The sequence below is a fragment of the Musa acuminata genome, chromosome BXJ3-6 (assembly GCF_036884655.1).
Source record: "Musa acuminata AAA Group cultivar baxijiao chromosome BXJ3-6, Cavendish_Baxijiao_AAA, whole genome shotgun sequence".
Classification (NCBI taxonomy): Eukaryota; Viridiplantae; Streptophyta; class Magnoliopsida; order Zingiberales; family Musaceae; genus Musa; species Musa acuminata.
The window spans coordinates 35,339,030-35,355,909 of NC_088354.1; the positions used below are offsets into that span (position 1 = coordinate 35,339,030).

The 16,880-nt window shown below is 34.8% G+C and overlaps 1 protein-coding gene across 2 annotated transcripts; it reads left to right on the plus strand.

Moving 5' to 3' along the window:
* Nucleotides 1-1,283: 1,283 nt before the first annotated feature.
* On the plus strand, nucleotides 1,284-10,467 carry LOC135639399 (protein DA1-related 1-like). Of its 2 annotated transcripts, none has more exons than XM_065153140.1 (12): nucleotides 1,284-1,406; nucleotides 3,389-3,527; nucleotides 4,700-4,790; nucleotides 5,282-5,414; nucleotides 6,449-6,569; nucleotides 6,641-6,724; nucleotides 8,091-8,210; nucleotides 8,402-8,614; nucleotides 8,697-8,759; nucleotides 8,871-8,989; nucleotides 9,209-9,267; nucleotides 9,892-10,467. In XM_065153140.1, exons 2-12 carry the CDS (start codon nucleotides 3,417-3,419, stop codon nucleotides 10,209-10,211), a joined length of 1,434 nt encoding a protein of 477 aa, XP_065009212.1. In that variant the 5' UTR covers nucleotides 1,284-1,406; nucleotides 3,389-3,416; the 3' UTR covers nucleotides 10,212-10,467. The 2 variants fall into 2 exon arrangements, with proteins under 2 accessions (XP_065009212.1, XP_065009213.1); XM_065153141.1 differs by having other exon boundaries at nucleotides 1,298-1,406; nucleotides 3,392-3,527.
* The last annotated feature ends 6,413 nt before the right edge of the window (nucleotides 10,468-16,880 follow it).

Genomic DNA, 16,880 nt, shown 5'->3' on the forward strand with positions numbered 1-16,880 from the left:
GGGCTGATTGGCGATTCTTTGGTGTCGGGCGAGTCGCACTCCCGTGTCGAATCCCTCACCAATGAGTGGTCGTTCTCCTATAAAATGATCTCCGTCGGGTGGTACCCGACCGTGACCCCTCTGACGAGCAAGTTAGTAACGAGAGGGATTGTTCTTTTCCTTCTTTTTTTCCCCCCCTCTGGCCGGAGGTCAGCCAAGGGTTTTATATTGTGACGCGAGGGCTAACGGTGCGTTAGGCGGCACCGCCCTGAGTCCTCGGGAGGAGACGTGTGGCACAGGGCTTTGACTTGACATGCTGTGTCGACACGACGTGTTCAGGCTACTAAAATATATTATATCACCAATTACAAACTTGATCCATCTTGACAACATAATCTTATGGATCTAAAAGATACAAAGTTATAGTTACTAGCTTATCAACTGAACACAATTATAAGTTTGATTAATCTATATTCTTAACAACAATAACAAACTCATGTTGACCTTCAGATCAATAAATGATTCTTATCATTTAAATTTTTATTTTTATTTCTATTATTTTTTAATCTTCGTTGTCTCTCCTAATATCATTAATATTTTAATTTTTTTATTAAAGTTAGATTGAATTATCCATAAATAAAATAAATTTCCTATCATTTCTAATAATTATGTTCTTCCATCTTAGTCTTCTTAGTTGTAACTTAACTACCTAACATTTAGATTCATAAATCATCTCACAACGATCATATAGATTTATTTATTTATTTAGGAGATACATTATGATAGCACAAATTAGTCTAATAATGCCTGATATGTTGAATTGGATAATCTCTAAGAAAAATATAACTACACCGACCAAATGTATCTCTAGAATCAATCTCCTTTACGTATGAGATAAAAGTAGGAATTTGATTCCACAAACTTCCAGTGAAATGCTTTAGAAAATGTCATTCGTCATGATTGCCATGCTTTTCATGAATAATTTATATCATCCTTACCATTTATTTAGATAAAAATGACCATATCCACTACGAATTGCCTCCACACACACACATACACACACATCGGATTGAAGTTAATTTCCTAAAAGAAAGTAAAAGAAAAATAAAGAAGAAAATAGAAAAAGGCAATTTCGAGCTCACAAATAAATAGGCGTTCCCGAATCACCGCCCCGAGTCTCTCACAGGCCAGACTCGTGGGCCCCAGAGCCCTCTCCACTCATTCACGAGCCTAACGCGCGGGACCCACGCGGGAGGCCACGTCGGACATGTCGTGCGAGCGGCTCTTGACTACATCTGCAGCGATTTGACGTGAACTCTCCGCATCTCCTCCTCGCCTGCCCCCGAGGAAGCCGGACGCCTCCCGATCCCTCCTCCGTTCCCACTCCTCATCCTCCGCCTGCCCTCCCCGTCGCCGATCGTCGCGAGGTACTTTTCTCCTCTCCCCACCGCCCCCCCTCCCCTCTGCTCGTCCCCTTCTTGTCTCCTTCCTCCCTTCCCCTTCCCTCCGTCGCCTGCAGCAGCAATTAGAACAATAAGGGCTCTGTCGGAGGGGAAACCTTGACTACTATAATTAGAAATCGGTTGGGTGACAAAGGATCTGCGTGCTTGGTTCGGATCTGCTCCAATTACCTTGGACTGGAATACTCCAGGAAACCGGTTTTGCATCGGAGCTTCGCCGATGCGATGATTGTGTTTTTGTTTTATTTGTCTTCTATTATTATTACTGTTACTACTATTACTGCTACTATTTCCTTTTAATTTGCAGACTACTGTGGCTAAATAATAGCTTTCTATGAACGTGGCATGTATGAGGACTGATCTCGTAGAAGTACCAACCCGAACGATGGATGATTGAAAACATTAATCGAAAAAGCCTTTCTTTTCTCCAAATATATATAGATGCAGGCCTCTTGTTCTAGGACGACCATGATAACTCAATATAGTTGTGTATGAAGAACTTACAAAGACCATAACTTGCGAACCCTGGTCTCATATTAACAGTTTGCATTTTCATAGAACGTTCCAATGACTGTATATGTATGCATCACTTTTGATAAGGAGAAGTTTCCAATTTTCTGCCACTTGTAATGTTTAATTTTCTTACCAGGTGATAACTAGGCTAGGCTAGGCTTTTAAGTCATGTGATTTTAAATGCTTCATAGGGCAGCTTCAGTTGACGAAAGATTTATCATCAGTTTAAAGAATCAATATTCTGTTGTAAGCTGAAAGATCAGAAAGATGAAGAGGGTGTTAGCTGCAAAAATATAAAATAAGATGCAACAAGAAGGGTGTTTATTTTATATGGAATGAATAACTCAAGGTTTTGTTTTGAAACAGATGCCCTAGCTGTACCACGAAATCGTAATGCTCCCCTTGTACAACTTGTCCTCTTCATTGAACTGAGTTGAGCTAGGGATATCTGTTTCAAAACACTGTTTGCTTTTGCATTTTTGCTTGACTAGTTTGTTGATAAACCCTGCTTATTGCATTTTGGTTATTATCTTTATCTCTGCTAAGCATTCTGAGAACAATCTCCTAAATTTTTAATCCTCCCAGACAGTTGCTTCTTTTTATCTCCTTAGCTATCTCCAAATCAGGTCTTGGGACTTCCCATATTGCCACTAATGATTTTATCCTTTTTTATGGGTATTTTTAGTTAACCTTAAATTTGTGCAGATTAGCGGTTACTGCATTTAGATTGTCATAAAAGTTCTATTTATGTTTAATTTTCAATGTAATATTTGTTTGTTGTAATTACCATGCCGTGTAATGTTATTTTGATGTACTTAACAAGTTCTGTTGTTATTCTTCGAATATTATGATTGATGATGATTAGCTTATTTGCTGGGTATGCTATGCTTTGATTTTAGTACTTTTTATATGATACATGTTCATCTTGTTTGATCATATTTGTTTTGATTGTTTAAGCCACTGGTTTTCATTTATTTTGGAACCTGTCATCCAACAACTCCCTTCCAATGGTTGTTGCTGATATTGCTGGCCCAGATACAGTACATATGGCATTAATGGGGTTGGAATAAAAGGGTAAAATTGGCAGTACACATCATGCCCAACACAATTTTATTCATTTGTAGTTAGTGAACTTTTCCCTGATTTTATTAGTCCTCCATCTCTCTACGTCACTTGCTATTTCAGTGTAATATGATTTTTCAAAACATTCTGTTCTCAACCATTGCTGTAATACAGTATGAATCAACATCTGACATTCTTGCATTTTCCAGTCCTCTACCAAATGCTATTGACTCTGATTTTTAAGTCCAGTTAAGAAATATGAGTAAATGTATGTTCCGTGATGTTTCTTGCATATTTTAATGCTTCTGTCTTGTTTCACTCAGTTAGTTTTTGTTATGCTGATTGAGTACAATCTATGCTGTCAAAATTAACAGCAGGAATGTTCAGATAACAGACTAAATTATGGGTTGGCTGAGCAAAATTTTTAAAGGCTCGAGCCACAGAATTTCAGAAGGGCAATATCATGAAAAATACAGGGATGATGGAGTCTGGAATGAACCATCTAATTCTTTGGTAATTGCTATGCTTTAGAATTGCTGGTTTCTCTTTTGTTACATTTTCAAGCACTGTCTTTCAGGTTTTCTGTTGCTTCTTAGGAATCATAATTTTGTCACTGCAGTTGTTCCCTGGGTGAAAGATGTATGCAGGATGGAGAAAATAAAAAACAGATGCAAGCAGGAAAATTTAATATAATTCTAACTGTAACATGCCATAAGGAGAAAAGAAATCTACCTAGTGGATCACTTAGTATTTAGTAAATAGCTGGAAATTGCTATACTTGAGTGTTAGCCTCTTTTGATACTCAGTGTTGCTTCTTGTTATTCTTTGATACCATCAGATGCTAAAAAATAAGAGGGTCTGAATGAGCCTGTATTTTGTCGGTGATCTGCTATTACTAGAACTTGTGCTGCTTCTCTGCATTCAGTTTCTTTTCAGTAGAAGAGATATGCTTTGGCTCAACGTGGAAGAGTTACTGTATATCATATTCAGTATTAGTTTTTATCAGATCCCACAACTTTTAGCATATTTGTTATAAAAAGACTCTCTGATCTCTGTGCTAGCTGTATAAACATTGCTTGCACTACTTTATCAAAGAGTTATATCATGTATTGCATTCTTTTCTCCTGCATATTTTATTTGTTACTTTTGTCTCTCTTGGTGTAAATTTGCCAAATTTATTAAATGTGGAGCTACAGACAATAATCTCCAGTTCATGCTGGCCTTTCACTTTTGCAAATGCTATTTTATATAATCAATGTACCACTGCAAGTGTTTGACATGCAATTTATGCTATTTAATTCATTTCTTAACTAAGTGTGTATAAGTACATGAAAACAGAGTATGCTTCATTTCTAAATTGGTGATGAAAGACATGAATTCTCTGATGATGTAGAAATTTCTACTGAAAAATAAGCAGCTACTCATGTCCCGCCAATTGAAAATGAATCGTGATATATCACAACCGTTTTGCATTTTTTATTGTATTTAGTGATATAGCAATATCATCTTTATTTTTTTATGTAATGTATGATAGACATCACAATAACATAACAGTGGTTTCAAGTTGCTAAAAAAATGTATTTTCTCAGTTTCACATTCTTTGATGATGTTAAATGTCAACACTTCCTATTTTATTCCACAATTGAAAAAAATAGCTAAGACAATTTCTTATATCCTGACTGCAGGATACACTATCAGAGTATGAAAACGATGACATAGACCATGCCATTGCACTTTCCCTCTCAGAAGAAGAACAAAAAAGAGCAAAGGCTATTGGTTAGATCTATGCTATTCCCAAGTGCAGATGATAACATATTTTTCTAGAAAATAATTCATTAACATCTTTCTTAAATAATTATTCATGATGCTGTTCCTGGATGCAATTTTTTTTTATTTGTGTACCTCTCTCTCTCTCTCTCTCTCTCCTCTCTAAACAAAAGCAAGCCAGTATAAATCCCATGTTCTTTTGCTTAATGGCTTTCCACAATGTAATGACTTACTCTGTATCTAGCCTTTGATTTTTCTTTCCACAATCTTTGGCTTACTCTGTATTTCAACCTGCTTGATTTGACAGGAATGCTTTTCTTAGGATTAGAATGCTTGAGCATTCTTACTTCCATGATTTTTTAAAGTTATCTTGTTGTGATTATGTTTTAGAACAATGATCTCTTTGGTAGTTTTTAAATTGCTTCTTTGAAAGATTCTTAGTTTTATCAAATTATTGATTATGCATGGGATCTGGCTGGTCAATTGTTGCCTTATATTAGAAAATGCATCTACCTTGGAGGAAGATGAGCTACTTGCGAGAGCTCTGCAAGAAAGTCTTAATGCAGATTCCCCTCCTCGAGAAAATGGCCATGCTTATCAACCAGTGCCATTTCTCTTCTCATCAGGGTTCAGGTGATTTTTCCTTTAAAAGAATTTTGCTTATCTATTTTATTAAATGCCCAAGAAAAATTATTCATCATATTTTATATTTGTATCATCTCGTTGATTTTTCTCAAGGAATATTGCATGAGGAAGTCTCAAATGTATTAAAAACAAGAACATTAAGGGCTTCACTGTGTTTCACATGCAAGAGCTGTAATTTCATGAACATGTAGTGATTTTAGCCATTCATGGACTTTCCCATAGGATCTATATACCTCAGTGGCGTCATCTAAAACTTGTTGACCACATAAAATTAGTTGGTTGGCTTTTGATGTTTCTAGGTTAATATAGCTTTTGTTTTTAATTAATTATCCATAGAAATAGTTTTGCATTATACACAACAACAACAAGCCGTAATGTCCTAATAGCCGAAATAATTTGGCATTATAATAAACTAAATTGTTTCTATTAGCAAAAACATCACTATATTGTAGCCCTAATGCTTCTTTTTCTTGGCTCATAAAATGCTGGCAGCAGTAGTTCAGAAGATCGGTCGCTTAACATATCATACCTTTACCATAAAGTTAAATAATCTTGCAATGATGAAATGCTGCAACAGTTCCTAGACTTCTTGGCTGTAAACTTTGTTGATTCAAACTTTGAAATGGAGCTATTAAGATCAATGATCCTATGTTGAATTAGGTGGATAAGAATTGTAGAAATTGGCTATCGGGAATTATGGTTCTGTTATGACTCAGGTATGTTTGAATTTATGACCTATCAAGTAGGTTTCAAGGAGGGGGAAAAACCCGTAGTTGCATGGTTACCACATGTTTATATGTGAACAAACTTGGTGTTACTCTCTTATTGAATATTATCCAAATTCCATGATAAAAGAATGTCATCTAGTAAATCTGCTGCAAAATCTGCTGCAATGGTGCTGAATGGTGTTTTATTCAGATTGAACCATGTATTATGGTTTAAGGGAGAAGCTATTATTATCTCGATTCTTTGTACTTATGGTTATGATTTCTTTGTTAAGAACTTTCCTGCTTTTGCTGTAGGATATGTGCTGGATGTAATACTGAGATTGGACATGGGCGTTTTCTTAGTTGCATGGATGCTTATTGGCATCCAGAATGTTTTCGTTGTCATGCCTGTAATCAACCAATATCAGATTATGAGGTAAAGAAATAAACATTTATCATCTTTGTAAAAAATTGTCAACTCTGAGACTTGTACTCTTCTCGATACAGTTCTCCATGTCTGGGAATTACCCATACCATAAATCTTGTTACAAGGAGCTTTACCACCCAAAATGTGATGTCTGCAAGCAATTTGTGAGTACTTATCTTGTTAAAAGTTTATATGTCAAAGTAATTTCATTTTGTTTTGGACTGCCATCAAATTGCCTGAAATTTGAATGACTTACTGATGAATTGTTGATGGACATCAGATCATTATTTATTGCTTGTAATGCTTTCTAGAAATCAAGAAAAACTTAATGGGGTCATGTGATTAACCATTATGAATTGGAAAACATTTCCAGTGATGTATTTATTGTATGTCTTACCATGACAAAGGACTTTTTCTGACTTCTTATATGATATAAGATATTGACAAAATTTTAATTATACAATAACAACAACAATAAGGCCATAAGGTCCTAACTGCTTAGGGTTGGCCATATGAATCTTTCGCTGCAATTGAGCTCTATAAAAATCTTATTCTTAATTAAATTAAGAGTATTTAAATCTTTATTCCTCTATCATTTCTCGTATCACTAATATTAATAGTTTTAAAACAACTACAGGTCTCTTTATCACATGTCCATTCTGTTTACAACATCTATAAATGGATATTTTGATTATGTAGTAGTCAAATGATTCTGACTTGTTATTCTACTTCAGTTTTTAGTAGATATTGCTAAGTGAGACTACCTTGTCCAATGAAACATCAGCAAAGCAATATGCTCTCTTGATGTTGAAAATTTTTAATTGCTTATCATCGAAATTCAGGTTTAGTAATGTTTGAAGTTTATGATTTTGTGACTTAGAACCTGTTTAAAGTTCAACTTGTACAATTTTCGTATGAATCAAGAGAGATACCAATTATAGTTTTTGTTCACGTTGTAACAACTGTATGGTGACTCAGGAATTATAAAAAATAGTTCCCTTTTAATCTAGAGGTTTTACCTGATCAACGTTGTATGGTTGGATTTTTTTTCTTCGAAAAATCACCATGAAACAACTTCTGGAACATTATAGTTGGATTACATTTAGGGCGTCATAAGGGCTGTATGCAACTTAAGAGAAAAATTTGCATTTGGACACTTGAAACTCGATCTTGGTTAGATGTTAGAATAAACTCGGAAATTGGTTCAATTCAGGTTGCCTTACCTGGGTATGTGAAGTCGATACTAGTGTCTTAGTTTTTGCAGTATGAGTGCTATACAATGACCTGCTGGCCTATTGCACAGGAATGAAGTGTAGATGTTCACCACCTAAACAGATGAATGTATATTTTTTTAATAGATTTTTTAACAAGCGAAAAACCTGGCTTTTGGAATTAAAAGAAAATTCTGAATTCAACAATGTTTATTAATGAAATACTTGAAATTTATTCAGCTTATAAATGTCCTTAATGATTACTCTTTTTCTGAACATCTGACCCATGTTTGATTTATCATCATGAACTCTTTTTCAGATTCCAACAAATATGAATGGCCTTATTGAGTACAGGGCACATCCTTTCTGGATGCAAAAGTACTGTCCTTCACATGAAATGGATGGTACACCAAGGTGCTGCAGTTGTGAACGAATGGAGGTTGGTTTAAATACTTAAAGATGAGCCTATAGGTCTTAGAAAGTTGGTTCACATCCATTATGCTTGACTCTAGTGCAGGTCATTGGCTCTCCATGTGATTTAGGATAACTTTTTATTTCTTAATGAATTATGTGATTCAATTTTTTAGTCAGTGGTGATGCTTTTTTGCCTGATTTTCTGCAAATTTCCAGCCCAGAGACATAAAGTATGTCACTTTAGATGATGGGAGGAAGCTCTGCCTGGAGTGTCTAGACTCTGCAATAATGGACACAAATGAATGCCAACCACTATACCTTGATATCCAGGAATTTTATGAAGGCTTAAATATGAAAATTGAACAGCAGGTTCCCTTGCTTCTTGTTGAGAGACAAGCTCTAAATGAGGCCATGGAAGGAGAGAAGAATGTGAGCCAAACGCATGGAAAGTTTTATCATTCACACTTCATTTTTGCTAGTGATTTGGTAACTTGTTTTTTCTTGGGTGTAGGGGCATCATCATCTCCCAGAAACGAGAGGCCTTTGCCTATCTGAAGAGCAGACTGTTAGCACGGTGAAAATCTACATAATATAAATTAATTTGAATTGTCATGTTTGTTAAGATTCTCTTTCTTTTTCATGGCTTGAACTATTGATCTAAACAGTTTTGAATTACCAAACCTAGATCTTAAGGAGGCCAAGGATTGGTGCTGGAAACAAAATCATGAACATGATCACAGAGCCATATAGACTTACTCGCCGATGTGAAGTAACTGCAATTCTCATTTTGTATGGCCTCCCAAGGTATTGTTTAACTATTTACTTTTTCTTAAATTAGAAATGATTTTAATTCCAATTAAAAATTTCTACATTTTACAATACACCTGAAAACTTTTAATGCCAAACATTGATGTACTTCTAGCAAAAAGCTTTGTCATTAATGCTCAGATATTTATCAACTCTTTCAGTTCTATATGTTTTGCAATCATTTTTTTATACATTTTTGAATTCTTGTCTGTACAGACTGCTCACAGGGTCTATATTAGCCCATGAGATGATGCATGCGTGGCTCCGGCTTAAAGGTACATCTCTAAATTCATAGGTCGTTAATCTTTATTGCCGTGTTGTCCTCAGTTTTGTATTGTTGTCCTCATTTTTATGTATAGGTCATCGATTTGGTGTATGATCATATCTGTAGTTTTTTTTTTTTCAAATTTCTCCTTCTTGGTTTTCTGTTGAATGAGCATGAGAGCACTTCAGATAAGTAGCTAGCATCAAAATTCATGTATTAGTACTGGAACAATATTGTTGCAGCATCTCAAACTCCAAAAATTGATTTTTTAGATTTAACAAGGCTATTAGATACAAGATTTGGTGATGATTTTGTAGGTTTATTGCTTTCGTGTCCCTGTCATGATTATTAGTCTGACAGATAACCACCATCTCATAATTGATTTCGAGTGATTGTTAGAACATTTCATGAAGACACTTGACTAGGCTTTGTCTTAAGGTTGATCTGACATAGGTTGGTGGGTGTAAATAAAACGGACCATGAGTTCTTAAGTACAAAGTTTCATAATTCAAGGGTCACATTCTTTAGTACAAAATATCTCTTGTTTGTTTCATGACTAGTTCACAACATAATGCATACAGAGACTACTGGTGCATCGGTTGAATTTTGCTCTACTCTTCTGGTTGTCTTTCAGGCTATCGTTCTCTTAGTCAAGAAGTTGAAGAGGGCATCTGCCAGGTTCTAGCACATATGTGGTTGGACTCCGAGATTATCTCTGGGTCTGGCAGTAATGTCGCATCCACCTCTTCATCCTCTTCGGCATCAACGTCATCAAAAAAGGGTTCAAGGTCTCAGTTTGAGAGAAAACTGGGAGATTTTTTTAAGCACCAGATTGAATCAGACACATCACCGGCATATGGAGATGGATTCAGAGCCGGTAACCAGGCAGTTCTTCGGTACGGCCTCCGACCTACTCTTGATCATATCAAATTGACAGGGACATTCCCGTGCTGAACATGGCATGATCTTTTATTATATTAATACATGATTTATAACTCGGCCCTCAAAGTAGATTTCAGGGGATGAAGCCTTCGAAGAAATTATGATGATAAACCAAAAGAAACTTTTAGATCTGATATTTGTAAGCTTCATCCACTAATGATTATTCTTTTTTTCTGTACACTTGTTGTTGACTATACCGAATAAGTTTGATCAATTGTGCATTTCAGAGTAAATACTCAAAAAGTATGGCTGTACTGCTTTGACTTGATGATATGACTGTAGTTTCATTGTTGTCTTGTGAAAAAAGAAAGGAAAGAGAATTTGCTGCCCACAGGACAAAAAAACAGAGCAGAGAACATTAAGCAGTTACTATCAGTTGAAGGTGATGGGATTCTGAGACAAGAAAACAAGAAAGAATGCTACATAGAGAAGATTTGGTATGAAGATAAATAACATAAATTGAAGAACAAGGTGTGTGTGTCAATGTTTTCTCTCACTCGTGCTTGATTCGAAATATTACATAAAGCAGAGGAATGTTCTATGAGTATTTCCAATGATTCATTCATTATACATACTGTTTTACATTAAGGCCTTTGGTTGCTCCTAAATGGGTTACTTATATAGTCTACCCGTAGAGTTTACTGTACATGATCAAAATATCTACATGCAGGAAAAGTAAGTCAAAATTGGATTTAGATATTGCTTTTATGCATTGCGTCTTCAGCTTCCAACCCTCTCCACCGAGGCATGTTCCTTGCTTTGTTTGCTTTGATTGCAATTACAAGTATCAAGTGTAGATGAAAAAGATGGAGTATTGCATTACGCATCAGATGGCATACACTATGGACAGTTAGCATAAAACTAATTGTAGGTGTTTTTAATTGCAAGCATCCAAAACAAGTGTTGTTTTGGGTCTGGCAGTTCATAAATGTCATGGTAATTGGAACCAACTTTTTGACAGTATCGATCCATAGGTATTGTTTGGTAGAACTAGGGATGCTAATGGGCCCTCCTCTTTATCCTATTCCTTATTTAGACGGGACAAATGTGGCGAGAAACTCGTGTGTTTTTCATATTCTTTTAATTAGTTTAAATTAATCAATAGTTATAAATAATAATTTTATTTTTTTTTAATTAATTTAAATTAATAATAATAATAATAAATATTGAATGTTAAATTTATTTATTTTGACATAATAAATAGGCTGTGGGAGAGCGAGTGTGTTATTGTTGGCACCATATTTCCTCGGGTATTAATGAAAATATTTTGTTTAAGATATCATGTTGATTGGATACTGAGGTGGTGGTCACCATACTGATTGGATAGGTTTAAATGGCACCATATCATGATTATGCTAATTGGCCTCCATAGCTAATTAGGTGACATATGTCATATACCAATTGGTTATCTATGTTTTGATAGAATTTTGTTACGAGTCAAATTTTGATTATTTGTTAATTTAGTAATATAATTTGCTTCTCTATAGAGAAAGAAATCTTATTTATGCCAAATCACTATGTTAAGCTCAAGAACTCAATAGTGATTATATGTATCAATAAATGATTAAATAATATCTACTCGACGTAGAGAATATCAGGCATAAGAGACACACGATAGCATTTGGTCATATGACTTAAACTGCACATATAGAGAGTAACAAAGGAAGGACATATGCATGGGCCTTAAGGCATCTCAACTTCAACTTCTCATGTAGGGATTTTTAAATGGAGGAGACATGAGATCGGGATTATGGCATATTGACTTAAACTACTCATGTCGGGATGGTGACTTGAATTGCTTGTGTTATATATTTCAATCGTATGAGACATATGAGGGATAAAAACTTGTCACTTGAAATATCCATGTAGTGAGTATCAAACACAAGAGATGTATGAAGATACCAAGATATGTTTACTTGAATTACCCATGTAGAGAGTATCGGATCCATGAGGGAATTAGAACATATCCTGTATAGAGAGTGTTAGACTCAAAAGACGCATGAGGCCATCAGGACATACTAACTTAAACAACTTATGTCAGGAATGTTAAACATTAAAGATGCAAGAAGGTATTGTTGTATACTGACTTGAACTACTCATATAAGAAATCATAGGAGATGTGTAAAGACATTGAGATGTGCCAACTTAGATTGCTTAGGTAGATAGTGCAAAATATGGAGACGTGCATGAGTGTTGTCGCATAACAACTTGAACTACCCACATATGACATGTTGGAAGCAGGTTTCATGTAAGGGTGTCAGAATATATTGACTTGAACTACTTATAAGGAGAGTTCAAATACAAAAAGATGTGTTCGACAAGGGTGATTGTTCGTTCGTTTCTCACTCCCTTAATAGCAAACTCTTCAAGAGTTGAGAGATCTAACATAACCATGCCAATGATGCACTCGACAACTCTCTTATGATAAATATGCCCCAGACGAACACTAGTGTAAGTTTCTAGCTTTACAATTGTCCTACGTCCTCAATCAAATCAAAAGACCTATTTGGAATTAATAATTTTTCAAAAACTAAAAAGTAAAATTACACTTAGAAATGTTTTCTATCAAAACTAACCTAATTTTTTACTACCTCATCACCTTCTATATAAAGACCTCACTACCACTTAATAGACAACAACATTCGGATAATAATAAAAAAGAAAATAAAGAAGAGAGAGAAACGGAAGAAATGAAAAGAAAAAAAGAAAGAGAGAGAAATGAAAAGAGGAAATAAGTAGGTTTTCTGATTTCTTTTCTTGTTATTTAATTATTATTATTATATTTATTAATATATTTATTAATTTTAAATTAGTTAATCTAATAAATAAATAAATAAATTAAAATAATTAAGACTAACATAAGTCCAAAAGCTTGTAGCCACATGCTTAGTCTACTAGTATGAGCTCATGAAGCACATTAACATAGATAGCCCACGAGTATGTATGCTAAATTGGGTACATAACTAACTAGAGAGACTCTCCTTTTATAGGTCATCGAATCTAATCACTTATTTTAGATGTTATGTTGATTGGATACACTAAAGTGATGTCATGTTGTCACCACATTGATTAGGTAGGCTTAAATGACACCATATCATTATTATGCAAGGTGGCCTCCATGGTTAATTAGGTTACTTATTAGTTGTTTATGTTTTGATTGAAGTTTGTTATAAGTTAAGATTTGATTATTTATTAATTTAGCGATAGCATTTGCTCCTCGGGAAGAAAAATCTTATCTATGCCAAATCAAATTGTCAAGCTCATGAACTCAATATTAATTACTTGCATTTAGAAATGATTAAGCAAAGTTTACTCAAATGTAGAGAGACTTTTGAGCACTAGGGTGCGTCGACTTGGACTTTCTACGTGGAGATATATAAAAATGTTAGAGCATATTGATTTTAACTATTGTACAGGTATAAGAGACACGATAGAAATGTTGAATCGAAAGATCCATGTCCGGAGGTTCGTGACTGGAAGTTGCCGGGAACCTTCTTGCTCGCTCGGGCCGCCTTTTCCCTCGCTGTTCGTCGCTATTTCCCTACTTCTCCTCACTTGTCGACTTCATCTCGGCAGCTCGAAGCAACCTTTCCGCATGGCTCTGATCGACGTCGTCGCCCTCGTTCTCTACTTGGTCGTTGTTGTTGGTGTCCTCTTCGTCGTCGGCGCCATCAGATTCCGCCCCACGTCGAGATCCAGCTAAAGATATCGAGGCGGTGATCACCATTCGATAGAAAACATCTTTAAAAAATATAATTTAATATTTTAATCCATGAAAAATTACTAATTACAAATAGATTCCCTGATTTGATTATGGCATTGGACAATTATCAAGTTAGTAGTGTTCCTTTGAGATAGGTATATCCAAGAGCCTCATTGAGCATATTCTCGATGTAGTTTTGTTGGATTTTGCTATCAAGGGAGTGAGATACGAAGGATGTTGAGTTACATCTAAGAATTAGAATTTGGTCAATTTCACCATGTTGGGTTTATGACGACTATTCTTGTCACTAAAAAACTCCAGTATATGGTGGGTGGGGTTCAAGCGCATCTAGTGCTCTTGTTTTTTTTTATGTTGACTAGTGAGGGTCGACTTTTGCGCTCTTGACTAGCCATATGAGATAAGGGAAGGAAAGAGCATTGTCGAGCCATACGAAGAAGAAGGCTTTGAGCTTGGGCGACAAGTCATCCTTTGTAGTCAATACCATCACCGTCCCGACCAGCCAGCATTCTTCCGTGCAAGAATGGATCTCGCTATTGAACCCCGACCACCATGAGCAGCTCAAAGCAATGCAGACTATATACATATATATATATATATATATATATATATATATATATATATATATATATATATATATATATATATATATATATATATATATATAGTGTTTCTCATTTATTTTTTGTTCATGTACTACATGATTAGCTCACGATGCCAATCTCTACCTGTTAATCTTCAGCCACTCGGGTTGTAAGGGGAAAAAGGTCCATTTGGTTTTAGAGGCAGCAAGTGAAGGTGTGTTGATACTACCGGAATTGGAATTTGTCTAAGACTGTTTACTAAACACATCTCTTTCTCTTTCTCTCTCTGATGATACTGTTGACAGGGTTTAGAGAAGAAGAGCGTATTGCATGTGAGGATCCAACGAAGAAACCTGGCATGTTGGACTTTTTAGACTGCCAAAAGAATCCAAGCATTACTACACAGAGAGCTTATGATTGCTAACACTGCAAGAACTTGATCCCAGGCACGCTCGCTTGTCACCTAATCGATTTTGGTAATGGTAGGTATTTTAGAAGTTCTAAATAGATTCAAACTACTCGAAGAATTAGGACTAGGAATTGAATCAGGGATTTAAGTAGGAAATAATATTTATGACTTGTTTTTCTTGTGACTCATTGGTATTTATGACTTGTGTATTAACAATGTTTCATAACTTGATCTTGTTATTTTTTGAACCTTTTATTGGAGATGAATTATGATGATGATTTCGATCATTGTGTTCTCCTTTTTAGCAATGATTTTGCTGATGACAATGGAAGAGAATCTATGAATCAATGCTATAATTACAAACTTTTATGTGATTCTTGTAGAGTTATGTTCCATTGAATTTAATGTAATTTGATATTCATGATACCCATGATTAAATCTTATGCCATCAAGACAAATAGAGTCTTTCATCAAAAAGATAAAAATTAATTAAATCTTATGTTTTGACAATAAAATTAATTTATGAGCACAAAAAACTAATCTTATGAGAAATGATACCGTGTTAGTCATATGGTGTCAAGCTATCGATCACATGATATCAGGGTATCAATGACATCATGTTAGACGAGTGGTGAGTGGCAAGTGATGTTTGATAACTATTGGTGTCCAACGATAAGCAAGCGACGTCCGATGATGAACGACGATGAGTGGCAAGTGATGTTCGATAACTATTGGCATTGTCAAGCGACAACCGATGTGGAGCAATGACGAGTGGTGAGTGGCATCTTCCTCTTCGTCAAGCAGCGTTTAGCGACGAGCAGCATTGGACGACAAGTGACAAGTGACGTAACTAGGGTTTTGATATTAGTGCTAATAAGAATGATTGACTAGTAGATGAAATAATTATGGGAATAAGGATATGATCAGTAATTAAGGGTATGTTGATAGTATAATTATATTTTATTATTTTTGTAGGGGTTGTCAATAGAAAGAGGTTGTGAATAGTAAGCTATAGATATAAATGCATGAAATTAGCTTAGAGATTAAGATTTGATTTACCTCGATTAAAATAGAAATCAGATCGAGACTTCGGCTTGAATCTTCCTCTTGAGAAAAAAAAAACCCTCCCCTACGAGTTTTCGAATGATTATGAAAGAATTGATAAAACTTTGGAAGACATATATCGAATGACACACATCGGACCAATAAATGCCATCCGTAATGTACCCCAACGTCCTTCGTTTCACCACAATCAGATTCTTAATTTGATGAGAGCATTACGATATTGTAAATTAACAAACAAAAACAATTTTAATCTTGGCCTCAAACAGCATCATCTTCTTCTTCTTCTTCGTGGACGGAAGCAAGCAGTACAAAGAGAATGACAAGAAAAATATGTAACCCCGAAAATAATCCAACAAGAGTGTAACCAAATCCATCTAAACATGTGTTAACAACATCAACATTACAATTTAAACATACAAAGTCATTGTGTCAACATCAACAATCAGGTCATCTTCCTAAAATTAGAGTACAAAAAAGATGTATGGTTTCAAGGGTTATTGACTGTCATATATATGTTAGAAATTTTGATATCAAAATGTGTTTCTAAATTATTATAATAGAAACACAAGAAAACTTAATGTGAAAATAAAATTACATACCTCCGGAGAATTTCAACAATGATTTTTTTTTTAATTTTGATATTTCTCGATTTAGAACTCTCGTTTTAGATGTTGTAAAAAATCATTTAGACTTTAAAGAGATATTTAGACCGGAGACCAAAATCCTCCTTTATATAGATGTTCTCCCATCAAAAACATTTATTATTATCAACTTCGTTTAAGAAGAAATTCAAATTTGTAACGTTTGAATCATAATTAAGAATTTTAATGATACTAAATAAAATATTTAATAATAACAGTTTTATTTATAATGAATAAAAAATTAAAATATTTAAATCATAC

Coding starts and splice junctions, on each gene's coding strand:
- LOC135639399 (XM_065153140.1), top strand. CDS start 3,417: ATGGGTTGGCTGAGCAAAATTTTTAAAGGCTCGAGCCACAGAATTTCA. Junction 3,528..4,699: donor ATGAACCATCTAATTCTTTG/GTAATTGCTATG, acceptor TCCTGACTGCAG/GATACACTATCAGAGTATGA. Junction 8,760..8,870: donor AAGAGCAGACTGTTAGCACG/GTGAAAATCTAC, acceptor TACCAAACCTAG/ATCTTAAGGAGGCCAAGGAT.